The sequence below is a fragment of the Meriones unguiculatus genome, chromosome 1 (assembly GCF_030254825.1).
Source record: "Meriones unguiculatus strain TT.TT164.6M chromosome 1, Bangor_MerUng_6.1, whole genome shotgun sequence".
In the NCBI taxonomy this organism is placed as follows: domain Eukaryota; kingdom Metazoa; phylum Chordata; class Mammalia; order Rodentia; family Muridae; genus Meriones; species Meriones unguiculatus.
In genome coordinates, this window is record NC_083349.1 from 124,122,960 (window position 1) to 124,142,110 (window position 19,151).

The following is a 19,151-nucleotide window of genomic DNA, read 5'->3' on the forward strand; positions in this document are numbered from 1 at the left end:
ATGGCTTGGCTTGGTGGCTTCGTCACATATATAAAACAACATTTTAAGTTTATTTCTTAGGACAGATGCATGGCTGCTTAGATATAGCACGTATAAGGCCTTTTTCTTTTCTTTTTTAAAAAAATTGTATTCTTTTTTAAAAAAGATGTATTTATATTATGTATGAGTACTCTATCTGCGTGTATACCTGCATGCCAGAAGAGGGAATCAGTTCACATTATAGATGGTTGTGAGCCACCATGTGGTTGTCAGGAATTGAACTCAGAACCCTTGGAAGAACAGGCAGTGCTCTTAACCTCTGAGCCATCTCTCCAGCCTAGGGCTTTTCTTTACTTTTTTTTTTTTTCTGGTCATGGATACAATCCCCATACAGCAAAAGGTTTTTACTGTAACCAGGCTGGCTGTTTACCAAGTCTGGTTCTTCTTGTCTTAAGACCGCACATTAGTAGAGTTCTGAGCTTGGTCTGGAAATATCAGCTACAGGGATCTGTGGAAACAAGTGATCATCTCCCAGGCTCCATGGTTCCCTCCAGATACCTGGATGCCACAGTCATGGTGTTCTGGATGGGGCGGGGGCCATAGAGCAGCTGGAGCCAGGCGCCTTAAATCACAGCAAAGCAAAGCAGCCTTGGGCTATTGTGGGAGTTCTGTCTTGCTGCAGCTGTCATAGACTTTTTATGTCTATTTACTGTAGCACTTCTGGTAACCATAACTAATACATAAAGTTAAAAAATATGACCAGTGCTCGACATATCGCCGCCTGCTGTAACCTGTTGCCTCCTGCCATAGACAAGCTCTCAAACGGCCTCAGTAATAATCATCTTCATGTTTACTAAAATTTTATCACTTACATTGACATCCTCAGTCAGTGTGGATTCTTGCTTGTTTTTGGAATCTTCAGTGAAATATGGTTATTTGCTTATGTATGTATTCTGTGTAGGCTCAAGAGCCGTGTGTGTGCTCCAGCACGGCAGAACGTTGGGTTTAGAGCACGTTTCTGTAACGTGCCTCCTGTAAGGGCTGTTCTGTTACTCTCGTTATTCTGTTGCGTGTATTCACTGGCTGGGTAGATCACAGCATGCTTGGCCATTTTGCCATTGCAAGTTTCTCTTAAAATTTGCGTTTGGCTGTTAGGAACATCGGGTTTGAACATCATGTTGTCTCTATCTCATTTGGCGCCCATGTTGCACCCTTAAGCATGGAGTGGTTGGCTGTAGGTAGACTGTCTTCAATTCTGTAAGACAATGCCAAGCAGTTTTCTAAGACTGATTTGGCCTTGTGTGAGAAATCCCGGTACTCAGACATTGAAGTCCACACTTGATACTGCCAGACTTGAAAATCTGGCTATGTGATGGGTATGTAATGGGGTCTTATTTAGGGCTCAGCTAATATCGACTCATAGAGATTTAAAACATGATTCTTTGTATCTGGTTCCAACTCATTTTTTGTCTGAATTTGAGGTTGGTTTGCAGCAGAATGTGTTGTTTGGAAAGGACGTTTGTTTTACGGTTCGCTGCGGCACTTGCGTTTTACCTGGAGAAGTCATAAAAAATGTTCAGTCCCATTTCAAAGCCAGGGAGACTCTGTAACTTTCTAGTGGATGATTGTTCACGAGCTGTACCAGATGGCGCTGAGCACAGCACCCCTGAAGCTGAAGGTGTTCTATCTTGGGAGCCTGCGGAGCACCCTTGACCTTTGGCCTTTGGCCATTTCATTCTGTTTCTCATCAGTGCCGGCTCACATCTGCTGTTGGTGGGGAGGGACTGAGACTGTGTACTATACAAAACTCCCCCATACTGTGTTAGAACAGGGTATCCCACTCAAGTCAGCTGCTGTTTGTGATCTATTTAACAAGCATGTTTGAAACATTATTTCAGCGTGTTCTACATACAGTTATGTCTGTTTTGTTGGAACAGGATTTCATTATGTTGCCCAGGCTAGGGTTGAACTCCTGGAATTCAGGCAATCCTCCTGCCCAAATCTCCCAAGTTCTAGAATACAGGCATATGGCACTATTCCTAGTTATAAAATTACTCATTAGATACTTTGCATTAAGGAATTACTCATACCAAGCCTTTGAAGGCTGTGCACATTTGCGCTTTAGGCCCATCTCAGCTTAGAGAGTAGTCACAGGCAACCACTCACGGCCACATGTGGCTCCTGGCTGTCACAGTGCACAGTAGAGGCATGCTAGAAAATTGCTGCGGCCAGCGCATTGTTTGCTATGAGTTTTGAACACCTGAGGACCCCTCCGCCTAAGTGAATAAAGTTTAAAGCTCAAAAGGAGCAAATGTAGTCTGTTGTTCAAACAGGATGTGACTGTGCACATTATTAGACTCACACTAAAGCCTGTGCACCCTTCATATATGAGAAAATAGGAAAGGTTCCTTTTGGAAACCCAGAGGGAGAAGCACATCCAGAATCTGCCATGTTTTTTGTTCTTTTAAAGTGAAGATGCCACTTCATCTGACCATCGAGGAAAATACAGTTTTGAATGCAGTAAGATACCCTGCTTAGAGCTGGGCTGCTGGCTCTGGGAGCATTAGGTGGTTAAAACAGGAAACGGATAAACATGCTAATGCCCAAAGTGGCTTCTCTCACTCAGCTACTTATTTTCTGGTTCATCAACTATTTTCTGGCTTTTCTTTTAAAAACAACCCAACACATGTACAGACAGCCATCATATACTCAGGTAGTGCAGCTGTGTGTGTGGCGTCAAAATCTAAAGACACGTGTCCCGTGGAGGAAACGTAGTACGGCAGAACCACAGATACATACGAAAGGCCAGCCACAGACTGGCAGACGCTTCGTGCAAAACAGCGATTCAAATAAAGTCATGAGCGAAATTAATCCCACAAGAGAAACAGGGAAAAGGATAGCAAGTGGAAGTTCTATGTCCAACAGATCTAGGGGAAAATGACATTTAAAAAAAAAAAAGTAGTGAGATAAAATCTTCTGTTCTCTGATGATGAAAATGCAAAGTCTGGCAGTACCAAATGTTGCCAGGCATGTGGAGAGGTGGCACTCGCTGCAGAGTGGGCGCCTGAGCAGGCTCAAGCTGCTCAGGGGAGCAACTTAGCCATATGTCCTTCAGTGGAAGACGCTTACCTGCGAGTCTGCTCCCACGCAGCCACGCAACAGAGCGCCGTGCAGCAGGCCAGGAGGCAAGGTGCCGTGTGCGTATCGCCCAGACGCACGCCAGACACAAAGTGCTAAAAGTAACCGCAGGAGCTCAGGCTGGCTTCTCCCGTGTTTAGAAAGTTAAACATTCAGAGTGATACAGTATAGAAAAATGCATAAAAGTGTGAAAATACACAGGGGAGTACTGCCGCCATCTTCAGACCGGTGATGTCTTGTGAGGGTCTGAAGGAGTTAGCTGGGTTAGGAAGGAGTAGTTTGCACAGGAGGCTTTATTGTGCATGTAAGCTTGCACACACGGGGGCATTTCAGATCTCTCCATCGCCTCTTTCGTCTAATGCCTTGAGGGCTAGTTTTCCTAGGCTGCAGCACATGGAAACAGAATGGCCTGTAGTCGGTAGCATGGGTTATTGAGTAAGAGTGCCTGGTGCTTACCTGGTGATGGCTGAGTTAGCTACAGCTGGTGAAGTATGGTAGATGGGCATAGACTGTGGGGGTGAGAGTAATGTCTAGCGTGTAGCACACAGCAGGCGTGTGTCAGTAGGGAGAGGTGTCTAGTGATGGCACGCAGGTGCGTAGACAGCTCCTCTCTTACTCTGTAGTGTGCACTTCTCACTTATGATACATCTTGGTGATCATCCTTCCTGTCGAAACAGACAGATCACTTAAGTCTTTCCACCACATTAAAAACGTTTAGTTTGCCAGATGGGAGTAGCACACGCCTTTAATCCCAGCACTCGGGAGGCAGAGGCACATGAATCTCTGTGAATTAGAGACCAGCCTGGTCTACAGAGCGAGTTCCAGGACAGGTGGGGCTGCACAGAGAAACCCTGTCTTGAAAGACAAAACAACAACGACGACAAAAACATTTGATTATATCTAGTTTGTGGTTTATTTTCATGACTTTATTTCATGACTGTGTGATTTTTTTTCTACTATCTTTTGAGAGTTCTTTGCAGACATATTTTAATTATTTTTTAAGACAGACCCTCTAGGAAGCCCAGGCTATCCTGACTTTGACGCTCCTCCAGTCTCACTGCCCATATACTCAATGGCCGGCAGGGGTGTGTTTGAATGTAGACTGATCCTTTGTCATGTGTCTGATAGATATGCATATTCTTTTTTCTACACTGTTACTTTCAGTGTGTGATTTTTGCTAGAAAAATTTTGTTAGAAAAATTTTTGTAGAACAAAATAGAAGCCTTAAGTATTTACATAGGAAATCTGTTTTTTATCTATAAATTAGCATTATTAAATTATTTGTATTAGACAAGCTACATACTCTTACATTCTTACTTAGGATGTATATTTATGGTGTTAACTCTCACATCTAGTCAGGATAAGCTAGGATTTGCTGCAGTAACAAGTCATTCCTAAGACGGTATAAAACATAATTTTTTAAAATCCCTCCGTGTCTGGTCATGGGCTGACACAGAAGCCTTTGATCTTTGTCATTTCTGGGACATTTGAGCAGACAAGAAGGCTTATCTGAACATGGTTGTTCTGGCCATGTACTGGCACACCACATCTGCTACCAGTCTCCTCTAAGAGTTGAGGTACAGTGCCACAGTAATAGGTTAGCTTGTGTTCCTTACGGTTAGGAGAGAAGTTTTCAGTTTTATTGGACGTTGACATTTATAGATTGCACACGCTGTTTTGCCCAGTTTTCTTGTGTAATTCATAATTTTCCCATAAGTGACTTTCTTTTCTGTGGTTTTGCGGTGTTTTCCCTCACTTTTTATTTATTTTTTGCTTTCTTTCCCTTCTATATAGTCTTAATATCTTTATGTAGTTTAAAAAACTGTCAGTCTTTTCTTTTATAACATCTATTGTTCTCTTTTAAAAACATATATATTTCCTAATTGCTCTTACAAATTTATTTTGTGACATTACCACTTTCTTTGAATGTCCTTTAGTCAGTGTTGTCACTGTTACTTTGAAGTGGCACAAGATACTGAGATTAAGTGGCATGTCTCTTACTGATGAAGAAAACAAGTGCTTTAAAGAGCAACTTCTTTGATGCATCTCAAGCTGAGGCTTTTTACAAGTATTTTTACATGCAGCCGATTACAAAGGCTTCTTATGTATGAATGAGGAGCTTCGTGAGTCAGCCTTAAAGCAGCTGAGAAGTTTTTCATTTTTCTCTCTTCCCTTTGTCCTGACTCCCTCTGGTTTCCCATTTTCAAATTACTGAAAGTGGTCAGTGGTGGTGCACGCCTTTAATTCCAACGCTTGGGTGGTAGAGACAGGCAGATCTCTGAGTTCGAGGCCAGCCATAGTGAATTCCACATAGTGAGTTCTTGGTCCACATACTGAGTTCCAGGAGAGCCAAGGCTACACAGAGAAACCCAGTCTCAGAAAACCAAATTACTGGAAGCAGTCTCCTCAAAGGTGTCATTTTAAGTCTCAGGTAACTGGAGCAGGATGCAGCTCCTCTGTGTTGGCAGAGATGGGCCCCAGAACCTCACCAGATACCAGAATGTGTGGGTGTTCAAGTTGCTTTCATGAAATGTACAGCATTTACCACTCAGCACATTCTCTCGTTCATTTACATCATCCCTAGATGACCCAAAATACCTCATGCTTGTAAGTGCTGTGTGAATAGCTGCTTCACTGGACTGTTGGGGAATGATAAGGGAAAGTCTGGGCATGCTCTGTATGGATGTATTTTTTTTTTTCAGGTAGTTTCAACAAATGGTTGGTTGAATCTGACAGTGTGCAACCTGCAGATAGAACCGATTTTATTGTTAAAAGTATAACTTTATGTGTGTGTGTGTGTGTGTGTGTGTGTGTGTGTGTACTCATTCACACAGGCACAGAGGTCAGAAAACAATTTGCAGGCATCAGTTTTCTTTTTCCACCATGTGGATTCTGGGTATTAATTCAGGTTTTCAGGGGTGCTGGTATGTGTCTTTACATGCTGAGCCATCTCACCCTTCTTATTTCTCTTAGGACATGGGTCATATTGAATGAAAGAGGGAGAAAGGGCCGGAGAGAAGCAGGGAAGGCAAAAGAAAAGAAAGTAGTAGAAATATAGAATAAAGCCAGGAGTGGTGGCACATGCTTGTACTCCCAGCACTAGGGGAGGCAGAGACAGATGGATCTCTGTGAGTTCAAGGCCAGCCTGGTCTATAAAGCCATTCCAGGACAGCCAAGGATACACGGAGAAACCCTGTCTCAGGGTGAAAAAATATCAAAACAACAAAAAAAGAAATATAGAATAAAAAAATAACCCAACAAACAAACCTCAAATACCACACAGACCGAGATGGGTAGGTAATGTAGAAAGATAGATGCTAACTTTCCGCTTTAACAGTTAGAATACAGTTAAGGATCACCAAGAGAGACAGCTTCCTGCACATTATCCTCTGACTTCCAATGCCTATTATAGCACACGTGCACTCATGCACACACACACGCGCACACACACATACACACACACACACACACAGTGTAAATATTTAAAAAGTAAAAGAAAATAAAATTTTTTAATTCTAGACTTTCCTTTAAGACGAAAGCATGGATAGAAGTTGACCTATACCAAACCAAACCTACAGCAACTTTATCTTTCTTTCTCTCTTGCTTTTTTTTTCTTTCTTTCTTTCTCTTCTTTCTTTTCCTCCTTCCTTCCCTCCTCCTTTTTCCTTCCTTTCCTCCTCCTTTTTCCTTCTTTCCTCCTTTCCTCCCTCCCTTCCTTCGTTCCTTCCTCCTCTCTCATTGTGTAGCCAAGCTGACCTCAAACTCACAGCTGCCCTATCTTAGTAGGAGTGCAGGTGTTACAGGTGTGTGTCCCCATACCAGCGCCACACCAGACACCTTGGGTCATGCCTGACATCTCTGTAAAACAGCCTTCCCTCTTTTGAGTGAAATGGGATGGCGGTGTCTGTCTCTTTTGGGATCCTGCCTGTGGCAGTTGAGTTTGACCTTCAGACACACCCTGAGAGTAGAACCTGGCCCAGCAGAGCACTGGCCAACTCTGACTGGACTCTGGTGTCCCCCGTAGTTTGTGTGCTCTCAAGTTCAGAACATTAGCTGTTTGCGTATGATGTGGGGAACAGCCCTGTCCTGAGGACTCGGGGAGGTGACTGCGATCGGAAGTGAGTGTCTGATAGGCAGTGTGGATTCTTACTGTGTTGGGCCTCTCACACACGTGCTATCCTGCTCTTCTTCTCTTACCGGGACTCTGCCTTTCCAACCTTCCCCATCTGTGAAAGGATGACTAAGATGGTTTTTATTTGGGACACTCTTGCATTTAGATTTTTAAAAAGAATGATTTGGATGTGTTTGTGTCCTCCAGTCTTTTTTGGGTTGCACAGGGTTTCTCTGTGTAGGCTTGGCTGTCCTGGACTCACTTTGTAGACCAGGCTGGCCTCTAACTCACAGCAGTCTGCCTGCCTCTGCCTCCCAGAGTTCGGGGATTACAGGTGTGTGCCCGTGTCCTCCCGACTTTTCCAGCAGAGGCACAGATAACCTGCACCCCTGTGATATCCTGTTGCTTTCATGGCAGTTTCTGCCTTGTCTTCCAGGGTTCCCACACTCGGAGTGCCCATCTCATGGGTCTGCCCTGTACCAGGGATGCCTGGCGTGCCCTCGTGCGGGGAAGGCCCACCCCTCCCCCTTCCTAAACTTCCTGAACTTAGGTGCTGCGCTCGGATATGCTCGGGGCTGTACCCGCTGGCTCTTCCCTGCAGGCCATCTCCCACGCGTCTTTCCAGGCAGTGAGTGGGAGATGGATGGTTTCACACTGTGGTTTTAGTGACGCCCTCTCAATAGTGAGACAGTTTCCTGATCTATAAAGTGCGCCTCTGGGACTTTTTCCGCTATTCTTGCCACCTTCACCAATCAAGCTGTGTTACCTAATTAGAGGCCAGGAAGAGAGTGAGCAGTTGGGAGAAAGACACTTCTTAGGAGCGGACAGCTGCTGGCCTTGGTACTACTGTCCTGGTCCGCCCTTGCAGTGACAGTGGCCACAGTCTCTGTACCAGCTCCCTGGGTCTTCTTTTCATATCTCAAGACTGCTTGCTCCCCTGCTGCTGAGGTCCTTTAGCGCTTTGGGCTCAGGGTCTTACCCAGCACCATCCTGTCTCTCTGTCGCTCTCTTCTAGCTGTGTCCATAGCTCTCAGACTCACATTTGCCTCAGTCTCTAGAACTTTCTGGAGGACCCCTGTGTGGGGTTGTACACTTGGCCCTGAGCCCCCGAAAGCCCCACATGCAGACTTCGTATCCATTTCCCACAGGCTGCTTGTCCCTATGTCCTGGTCTTGACACGCATTGTCCTCTTCCACAGATGGCTCTTGCCTTTTCTCAGGCTTAGCTGGCCCTGATACTTGTTGCTCTGATTGGCCAGCCTGCCCCAGCCTCTGTACCGTCTCTACACACACGTGGTCCTGTGCCTTCCAAGGCGGTGCATGGGGGTGGCGTTTCCCAATGCCTTCTTTATTAAAACATCTTCAGCCATTTTGTATTTAATTAAACAATTTAATAATAATCATTTAATAATTTTATTAAATGCCTAAATGTTAGACCCGGAGTGCCCATGGCGAGCTCCCTCCCTCATCTCACATGCACCCATGTGCTCCTTAAATTATTTGTTTCCCTTATAGTGCAAAACAGGGCTCTCATTCCTCAATGTTACAGAAATCTCTCTTGGGCATTTTTTAAAAAAAACATAGTCTTGTGTACCAAATATTGTGATTGTGCTGACTGAGGCCTGATCTCAATGTCCTTGGTGTGAAAGACCATGACATTAGGACAGGTGACTACCGAGGGTCTGTAAAATTTCATCTTAGAATGCCTCTGTCACAAGCACAACTTCCTTTATGCTGTATGAATATGTGAAGAGGGAAGAGGGTGAGCGCTGAGGAGAGCCAAGCTCCCCTGGGGTTGGGGATACCCTGCTGGCATTGGGAACTATTGTCCTGGCCTACTTGTGTCACTTGCTTTTGACACGCCATTCAAGCTTGTTCTTAAAACATTTTCTGTGCAGCTTCTAAAAGGCTTGCTAATGTCTGCCAGCGTTCCCGTGTATCAGCTTGCTTTTTTCTGTTAAACTCTGGTTACTCTGGAATAGTAATTAGTGTCAAGAATTGCGATTTTTCTGATGTATTTACTTTGGGCTAATTTTTTTGGAAACACAGTTAAAACTGTTTAGGAGAAGCAATCACTAGAATGCTCCAGAAAGATGTTTGCCTTCCACTGAGTGTTTCAGAGAACGGTGGTCTCAGACAGACAGCTGTGCTGGCTGCTCTTCTCACGACGCAAGGCAAGAACCTGCTTGTCTGTGACTGTAGGAAGAGGATGTTTTGTAGACAGGCTGTAAGACTCATTTCACGAGAATGAGTCTCATGAGAGCGAAGGAAAGGGCAGCTTTCCTTAAGCCTTTACATTCCATAGGAGACCCTTGATCTTAGGCCTGTTGGTAAGAAGAGCGCGGCCTCAGGCTTGCCTCTGCCTGTGAGGAGCTTGGCTCTGAGCTCTGGAGGGAGTTTAATACTAGCCCTGCTAGACTCAGGAAAGGTGTGTGATCCTTGCCCAGCACACAGCCAAACGCTCTGCGTCTTACCTGCCGTCATTCACCCTTGTTGGAGTGATGCTTAGACCACAGCAGCTCCACTGTGCTCCCTGGATAGTCCTGTGTCCCCATCCCACTGAATCTGTAGCCCTGAGCCTTTGGGGACTTGGAGGAGCTGGACCCTGCCCCCGAGCATTGTGGGTACCTTGGAGCTATGCTTTTCTCCCAGTCGTGAAGACCTGAGTCATCTAAAAGATTGCTCTGTCCCTTTACCCACAGAGTGCTCCGTGTGCCCACTGTTGTCCTCTTCTTCCAGGTATCCTGCCACACCCGCCCTCACCTTTGCACACCTGTCTCCTACCAGGTGCAGCGCAGGAAATGTATATTGACTTCACCTTAACTTGAAGCTCCTCCCTGGAAAATGCCCCATTTATTGGTTTAAGGGGTTTTGTTTGTTTTCTTTTGCTTTTGTAAACTAGGAAAAAAAAATCGGTTTTACATTAAGTGTGTTATTTTCATCCTTAGAATTTAAATGTGACATTGGAGGATCCCGGCCTATTGCTAACACAAAGTTCTAATTTTTCTTCACAGGTCAATTTTGTAGTGTGCCAACTCTTTGCCTTGTTAGCAGCCGTTTGGTTTCGGACTTACCTACATTCAAGCAAAACTAGCTCTTTTATCAGACACATAGTCGCTACCCTTTTGGGCCTTTATCTTGCATTTTTTTGCTTTGGATGGTAAGTAATTCTTTTGATCATGTTTAAATGAACGCTGTTAGGTATGTGTGAGAATTGAGTGTGTAGAGGAATGCATGATAAAGGGTTTTGTTCTGAAATATGCCTACAAATACGCTTACAAAGTTTTCTGTCAAGGCTGACTGTCAAAATCTTTACCTTTAGTCGAGAATCGATGGATTGGGAATGGGATCTCTTGATTTTTGTCTTAGAGAAGATTTACTTTTTGTAAGTTACGAACAGGGGCATGAAAAGGATGTATAAAGACAGTCTGTTGTTAAGTAGTCCTTTTCACTCAGCTTGTAAATATTTTATGCCGAGACAACCAGTAAATCACTGTGGTGTTTGTTCCTTTGGGTTATCTCTGTGCTGTCGGCTCTGAAGAGTCTGGGAGTCCATTTGACTGACTCTTCTACCATTAGCATAAGAGACTTTTGTTTGTTTTTAGTGGAGAAAAATTGCTACGAGAAAAAATTTTTTACTCAGGATCCTTTAAATGTGTGTGTGTGTGTGTGTGTGTGTGTGTAGTGTTAGCTCCAGTCTTCCTCACTAGGCTAACCTGTATATGTGTGTGCATGGTAGGTTAGTTTTGGTCTTCCTCAGTGGGCTAGCCTGAGAGCTTACGCTTCCTGTAAGCTCTGCCTGTGCTGCTTCTTGTGTCTGACAGGAAAGCAGGGCAGCAAGGCGCCCAGTCACTTTAGGCAAGGCAGCAGAGTCTCTGTGTGGAAGGGCTCCTCGGTGACTTGCAACTTTCCGTCTTTGGTGCCCACCATGCCTAGCTGGGGACTCCAGGCTTGCTCCTCCCAGGCACCCGCCTGAGCTGAGCAGGCTGTGAGAGAGTTGGATGTGTCCTCACTCACCTGTGCTTGCGTGGTTTTCACTGTGGGCTGGGCGGTCAGTGCCTCTCTTAGCCTAGCTTGTCTCCGGGTGTTTGTATTTTATTCTTTACAGGGGCTGCAGTACCTACTGTTTCTTAATTTGCCCTTTGCCTCCAGCAACTGCAAATGTTTCCTAGGACCTCATGAACAATCAACTAAGAATAATTTTTCAATGTATAAATAAATCCACTGAGAATAATTTATTCCATCTCCACCATATTGCCCCTAGCTGCCTGGCTAATAGGTCTTGGTGCTGTACTGCCTGGGGGTGCCTGTACATAGTGTTGTGATTTCACCATTGTCATAAGATCCAAGCTTATGAGCCTTTTGCTTCTTGGATGACATCGACCAAGTTCATATCGTCAGTTTTCTCAAGTTTCTGTTTTGATTCGGAGGAGGTGGTGTATGTCTTTAAACATCACTAGACCTTCCCAGCGTAGAACAATGTGACGGACTGGAATATGCTCACTAGCCAGCTTCAACAGTCATTAACATCCCACCCTTCTTCTTTAATGTTTTCCCTACTTCCTAGAACTTCTTGAAGTGTATCTCAGTGTGTTCATTCACAATAGCTAAGTATCTCGTATGTGTGTGTGTAGCACATTTTCACAAGGGTTGGAGAAGCTCTAGGGGCGTCCTTCCCTTTGCGCTCTGTAGAAAAGCAGATGCATTCAGTTCGATGGACAAGGGGTGGGTGGGGGCGGAGCCTGAAGCAGTCCTTTGCCCAGGAGTGTCCCTGTGTTAAGTCTTCTTAGATACAGTATAACAGTGTCCCAGTTACCAGGCTTTACCTCAAGGTTAAGTTGTCAAGTTTCAAGTTACACATGGTAGCAAGATATTTATTTACTTAATTTGGGTTCTTTATTCTTAAAGGAGACACTTAAAAAAATTCTTTTCTTTGATTAAGAGGGGGAGAACATGTTAACTTTTTAAAAATGTTATTTAACTTTATTTTATGTGCATTAGTGTGAAGGTGTCAGATCCCTTTAAATGGCTTTACAGACAGTTGTGAGCTGCTATGTGGATGCTGGGAACTGAACTCCCATCCTTTGGAAGAGCAGACAGTGCTCTTAACCATTGAGCCATATTTCCAGCCCCATAAGTTAATTTTTTGTTAGCCAGAATTACTTAATGGTAAATATTCTGGTTTATTATTTAGCTTTGTATTTGTTAGTCTTTCCCCCCCCCCCCCCAGAGGCAGTCCTACCACTGATTTTTACAACTTCCCTTTGGAGGACATGTTTGCTCTATAAATATTATTGCTTACTTCACCTACTTCCCCACCCCCTTTTCCTTAGTGCCTACAAGCACCTTTTTTTTTTTTTCCAGATAGTACTGAATTTGCTCCTTCTGTGCTTCTGTCTATACCCAGACCAGAGTCTCCATGTGTTACTTTATAATCACCCACACCTGAAGTGGCTAGAGTTTGCTTCCTATGTGGGTGGTACTTCTGAGGGGTAGCTCAGTGAGGGGCAGTGTGAGGAATTTCCTTGGTGTGGCAACTGAGTAGAGCAGGCACCTGCCGTATTTGTGGACTCCACAGAACAGATGACTTGAGAGCAGGTCGGCATTGCTAAGCCTGACTTACCAAAGCAGCAAACACTAGCTTGTCAGGTAGCTGCCTGGATGTTACTCCACTCCCCAAAGGCAGCCAAGCATGCCAGAAGCGGGAGCCTGAAGACTGTCAGGCCACCTGGGTGATGTTGGGGGAGTAAACCTGTTGGCTTCAAAGTCTCTGTAACCCTAGGAGACTTACCTAGAAAAGGAAACACTTTCCTCAGTAACCGTCAGACATGCTCCTCCACCTTGTTGAAGACACTTGTAAGTATTAAAAGTCCTGAAGAGTGCCCAGCCATCCCCATCAACATTCCTTAAGGTCTGCTAGTTAGCTGCTGCTGTTAATAAACAGGTCGATGGCATTTTGATTCAGTATTTTAAAGTTTCATCCTAGTCTCATTTTCTTTTTTATGTGTGTATATGTTTTCCTGTCTCCTCCTTCCTCTGAGTGTAGGAATACTCCAGGTCATAGTTGTCTTTCTGGATGTGTGTGTGTGGTGTGTGTACCTATGGGTGGGTGGAATATGTGTGTGTAGAGATACAGACTTCCTGTTTTATCTTCTACGGCCTGTCTTGGGACTTACGCCTTATTTGTACATATCTATAGAAAAATGTGCAAGCATTTTTCCATAGTCATGCTATCTGATAGTCTATGAATAAGTTAAAAAGTATTTTTAACCATATGTTAAGATCCTTATTAATTTGTACATAGCGATTGCAAAAGTTTACTAAAAGTTGTGCCATCCAAAAGGGAAGTTGAAAGAGGACAAGTGTGTGTGTGTGTGTGTGTGTGTGTGTGTGCGCACACTGGCATGTGTGTGATGTGTGATCTCAGGGGCGGTTTGGGTTGAGGTTAGTCCCAGAGATCCATATCATAGTTTGCCTGAAATTCTTGAAGCAAATAGATAAATTGGTTTTGTCATTAAATGGCTGGCTTCTCTATTCGGATATTAAGAAAGGGCTGTCATGCAAACCAGCATGCTTTGCAAACACATCATAGCACATTACTGTATTTTCAGGAGGAAGTTCATTTGACTCAAGCCACTGTTAGATTTGGGTGCCTTTTAGGAACTTCTTTTTGGGGGGATGCCCCTGTTAAAAGGGTAAACACAATGATGTAGAAGGCTGGAACTGGGGAAGTTTGGGGAAGTAGCAGGGCTTCTGCCACTACTCTTCTGAAAACCGTGTTCATCACTCCCTTGAAAACGACTGTTCTTCGGCCTATGAAAAAGGTGGCAACCCTCCATCCACATGGCACCATGCTGCTTTCCTGCAATTAGGTTATGTGGAGGCTGGGGCATTGAGCTGGTCTTATAGGGATTCATTTTCTTTGTCCAGCGCCTTTGGCCTGAGGCATGGGGCTCCCTGTCTAGGCGTTTGAAGAATATCATTTGGGCTTGGGAAGGTTTAGTTATTTCCGCACGTGTGTGTGTGTGTGTGTGTGTGTGTGTGTGTGTGTGTGTGGCCATGTTCTAGGATACACTTGTGCTTTTCCACCTGTAGCATTTGAACGTGATGTTTGCAGCTGCTTCTGACACATTCTTCCTTTTCATAGGTATGCCTTACACTTCCTTGTACAAAGTGGGCTTTCCTACTGCATCATGGTCACAGCAGGAGTGGAGAGCATGCACCAGTGAGTATTAAGCGCGTTCACACAGAAAGCACCTTTCCCTTGAATAGAGTCCGCTCGGAAGTCACATTAGAGCCGTATTTGTTACACCACAGTACTCCCGAGGCACGAGGATTTCATAAGGAAGTGACGCAACATAAAATCTTGGTGTTCGCCCCTCTCCTGTCTATGCAAGTCAGTTCCCGATCTCAGCCCTGACACGTAAGGATGGGAGGTTCTTTGACATGAAGGACCTGCACCATGGGAAATTCGGCAGCACCCCTGGCTCCTACGCTAGGAGAACCCTGAGCTGTGACAAGAAACAGTGTTTCCAGATACACCTTCGAGGGCAGGATTGCCACTGTTTAACAGCTGCTGGCTCGGCCTATAGGTGATTAGCACTAGAGGACACAGCTAAAGTAAGACAGAGATTTTGAAGGTAAATTTAGGACTGAGTAACCAATGGGAAGGAAACAATGTCCCTGTTCCTGGCTTGCACACACAAGTAGAGGCAGTTTCCCAAGGTAGGGACACTGAAAGTAGAGACCACATTGAGGGGTGGCCAGACCCTTAAAACTGTGTTTGGTGTGCAGTAAACATTTACTGAGAATTGACGGAGTCAGTGAATGTTGGCTTCAGCAGCTGTGAGATACGAGGCAGCAGTTGAATAGCTAGGTAAGCAGGGTTAGGTGGCTGGGCTGGAAATGTTATGCAAAAGGTGCTTGATTGAAAAGCCAAGGACAGAGTCCACCTGCAGACCCTGCTAGTGACGTATGACTTACGCTGTATCTACTAGATTTCTGAATTCCCAGGACATCTGATTTTATTTCATGTAGTCCATGTCTGCCTCAGTTGGTCATCCCTTCTGTTGTAATGTGCTGTTGGTTGGTTAGTCAGGCTTCTCTAGCACAAGAGCTACAGTGTATAGTACACAAGAGGATTTGTTAGAATGGTTCACACAGTATGAGGCTGCATAGTTCCCAGTGGCCATCTACACACTGAAGAGCCCAAGAACCTAGTAGTTGATTAGTTCAGGTATGGGGAGGCTTCAGAACAGAAGTGACCAATGCTGTGGCCCAGCCTGAGGCTGAAGGCCTAGAGGCCTCCTGGAGAGCCGTGGGTGTGAATCTACACTGATGCTCAGGAGTATGATGCCTGCAGATGATAGCAGCGGCTACAGACCACCCACTCAGGAAGATCTGAGCTCCGGTCTCCTTAGCTGGTTTCCTCTACATTTTTTTGTTGGCAAGTTGGCCAGCCTGTTCGATGGTGTCGCCCTCATTCAAGGCAGGTCCCTTCTGATTTGCTGTCCCACACGCCAGTTTTTGGAAATTCCCCGACAGACTTACCTAGATGTGTGCTCCATGAGTCTCCTAGAAGAATCCCCTCAGTTCGGTCGAATTTACAAGATGAACCTTCAGATGTTATCTTCATGTCATTACACAGCCCGGGCTGGCTTCCCTCTTCCTTCTATGAACTAACACTTAAAAAAGTAGATGTTTAGTTTTAGTTTTGAGAAGAGGAAAAGGAACATTTTGATAATGTTTTGGGTGAAGCAATCATTGTATCATTACAGCCTTATTTTAAAGTTTTTAAAAGATAATTTTAATTATGTGTATGTGCGAGTGGCTACTTGTCTGGATGTGTACCACGTGATGCAGTGCCAGCTGAGCCCAGAAGAGGGCATCGGATTCTGTAGAACTGGTGTTCTAGCCGTCTGGATGCTGGGAACCCAAGCTGGATCCTGTGCTGGAGCAGACTCTACTGAGGCATCCCTCTGCCCCATCAGCCCTATTTGTAAAGCCTCGTAGGGCAACAGGTTCAGCTGACACTTCATAACTGATGAAGAACAGTTGAGTTTCTGACCTGGCTAGCAGGAGGAAAAGCAGATTAAATTGCTGAAAACAGAGGCCTAGGCTTCTGCCACCTAAAGTAAGAGTAGTAGACTTTGGTGTTGGAAAGACAGTCAATTCGTATCTTTGAGGAAAAAAAAAAAAAAATTAGTCCTTTTCCTGAAAGGCAAGAGTAGTTTGTGGAGTTAACGTGTTAGTACTTTGGACTCACTGTACAGGATGGTAGGTAGTTTGTTTGTTAGTTTATTGGGTTTTTTTCGAGATAGGAGTTCTCTGTGTAGCCTTGGCTATCCTGGAACTCACTCTGTAGATCTACCTTCCTCTACCTCCTGAGTGCTGGGATTAAAGGCGTGCACCACTGCACTCCACCCTCGCTCTGTTAGTTTAAATTCATTAAAATGAAAATGGGTGTTTTTAGCCCATTGCTCACGCTGTGGCAGGAAGGTTTGAACTTGAGGTCGTCTTGGACTACCTAAGAACGTCATAAAAACAAAATCAATAAACCAGTAGCACTAAAACACCCAGATAGTAATAGTAACAATAAAAATAATAAGTATTAATTCAATCTCAGGGGTCAGCCCTAAACGTGTACATACGAGCAGCACTAAATGGACCCCAGTAGGGTGCGTGTGTATGTCCTGAATTTGAGAGGGAGGGAGCAGGGTTGGCGAGGGAGAGGGAGGAGTGAACATGGCGGAAACTCAGTATTCATACATGGGATTCTTAAGCAGTCATCGAAACACTAAAATTGAGAACTGTGGTTGTAGTAGCTGCATTTAGGTGCCTGGGAGCCACATGTCTAGCATGCTCAGTGGTGATTTTGGCCTGTGCAAATAGAAATTGTTCATTGCAGACAATTCTGGACAGCGCTGCAGCGGTGATGTGCAGCTGTGTAGTGCCGCCTTCTACCCTAACTTCTCAGGGAGTCTGTGCTCCCTCTCCGTGTGCTCAGATGGGCACCAGAACTCAGTGGTGGGGTCTGACCATGCTCACAGAGTGAGCATCTTGGCCTTTTGAATCATTGGTGTTAAAAACAAATAGTGGTGTATGAAGATGTGTGTTTTGGTCTCTTTTTTAGGTTTCTTCTAGTTCAGTTCACATGTGCAGGACTTTTTCTTCCTTCCTTCCTTCCTTCCTTCCTTCCTTCCTTCCTTCCTTCCTTCCTTCCTTCCTTTCTTTCTTTCTTTCTTTCTTTCTTTCTTTCTTTCTTTCTTTCTTTCTTTCTTTCTGTCTTTCCTTCTTTCTTCTGCTAACATATATTTCTTCTTTTCAGTGTGCTTTTACATGATTCGGATATTTATTTGAAGAACTGGAGTTTAGATTCTTAACAATGAAAGCTTTTTGCTTTTCTGAGTGCGTAACAGTTTTGTGAGTTTTATGAGATAATCATTATATAATTGGTCCACTTTATGTAACATTATCACGTTACCACATTAGGTAGTACTATAAACTTGATTTCCATAGCTCTCCTTGTGAAACATTCATATGTGCTGCATCATTCAGATTCATATCTAGATAATTTATCATTAGAACTTAATCCAGGGTTTAGAGGGATAGATCAAAAAATCATTGGTTAATAGCACTTATTTTATCTGGGTGTGCCAGCATTTGGGAGGCAGAGGCAAGTGGATCTTTGTGAGTTTAAGGCCAGCCTGGCCTATAGAGTGAGTTCCAGGTCAGCCAAGTAGACTCTGTCTCAAAAACAAATAACAAAATAACAACAACAAAACAAAACCAAAGAACACTTTTGTGGAAGATTCGTTCAATTCCCAACACCCATGTGGTGGCTCACAACCACCTGTGACTCCAGTTCCAGGAAATCCCATGCCCTTTTCTGACCTTGGGCACCAGACATTCACGCGATGTATTACACACATTCAGCCAAAACATTGGTGCACATAAAGAAGTCTAAAACACAAAACAAAATTCAGTCTATTCTGGAATTCAGTGTTTTTTTTCTAATTGGTGTTTTCATGTAGGCTTTGGAAGTGGGGAGAGGGGGTTAGGTGATGGGCACCAAGGAGAGTGTTTAGGAACAGAGCAGCCTGCATGTCTTACCAGAAGGTGTGGGCTGCTATGACAAAATGTCAGAAGCCGGTAAAACAGAACTGATAAAACAGCAGAAACTTATTTCTTGAAATTCTAGAGGTTGGACAGTCCAAGATCGGTGTCAGCAGACTTAGCATGTCTGTCTAGAGCTGCTTCTTGCTTCATACTCAGCCTTGTCTTCTGTGTGTGACCTTGAGGTCACAGGTGCAATGGCTCGTGCCCTTGGTCTCTTCTGTGAGGCCTCCTCCATACCTGTGTGTGAGGCTCCTGTATGACATAGTCACGCCCAGAGCCCTACCTCCAGATGTCCTCATGTGGACATTACATGTCCTCACGGGCTCTGAGGGACACTAACATTTTCCAGCACTGTGTATTAGGATATTAACTCCCCGAGTTAATATACAGAGAGCTGGGCTTGTGCTGGGTTCATCCAGCATTTTCCAAAGCAGGATTTGGCAAACTGTCTCCATAATGAACCATATGGTGAACTTTAGGGCTTGCGATATAGCCTTTGTCAGAGCGATTGTACCCTCTGGGTACCCTCTGGGTACCTCTCAGGGTACAGAAGCAACGGGAGTGTGGCTGAGCACCACTAAAACTGCTCCTATCAAGACAGTAGTGGGCTAGACTCAGCAAAACCATTCAGTAAGGAAATTCTCGTCCCAGGGTGCTACAGCACCGTGGAGATGGCGTGTGTTCAGTAAGTGTCCACTGAAGGAAGGACTGCAGGCATGAATGGCCGAGTAGATGGTGGAGCAGTCTGTCTTCCGCCTGAGAGCAGACCCTGTCCACGTGACCTCCCAGCCCTGCGGTCCAGACAC

General features: G+C 44.7%; 1 protein-coding gene across 8 annotated transcripts in view; it reads left to right on the top strand.

The window, feature by feature from the left end:
- Mboat2 (membrane bound O-acyltransferase domain containing 2) overlaps window positions 1-19,151 on the top strand; it is a 121,969-nt gene that overhangs the window by 36,672 nt on the left and 66,146 nt on the right. For 4 of the 8 annotated variants that reach the window (XM_021661657.2, XM_021661666.2, XM_060366283.1 and 1 more), the window contains exons 2-3: window positions 10,242-10,387; window positions 14,375-14,452. The exons of 1 other annotated variant lie outside the window; for it this stretch is intronic. In XM_021661657.2, the coding sequence (XP_021517332.1) occupies window positions 10,242-10,387; window positions 14,375-14,452 (224 nt within the window). The remainder of the gene's footprint in view (window positions 1-10,241; window positions 10,388-14,374; window positions 14,453-19,151) is intronic. 3 more of the 8 variants (XM_060366288.1, XM_060366290.1, XM_060366287.1) reach the window with 1 other exon arrangement.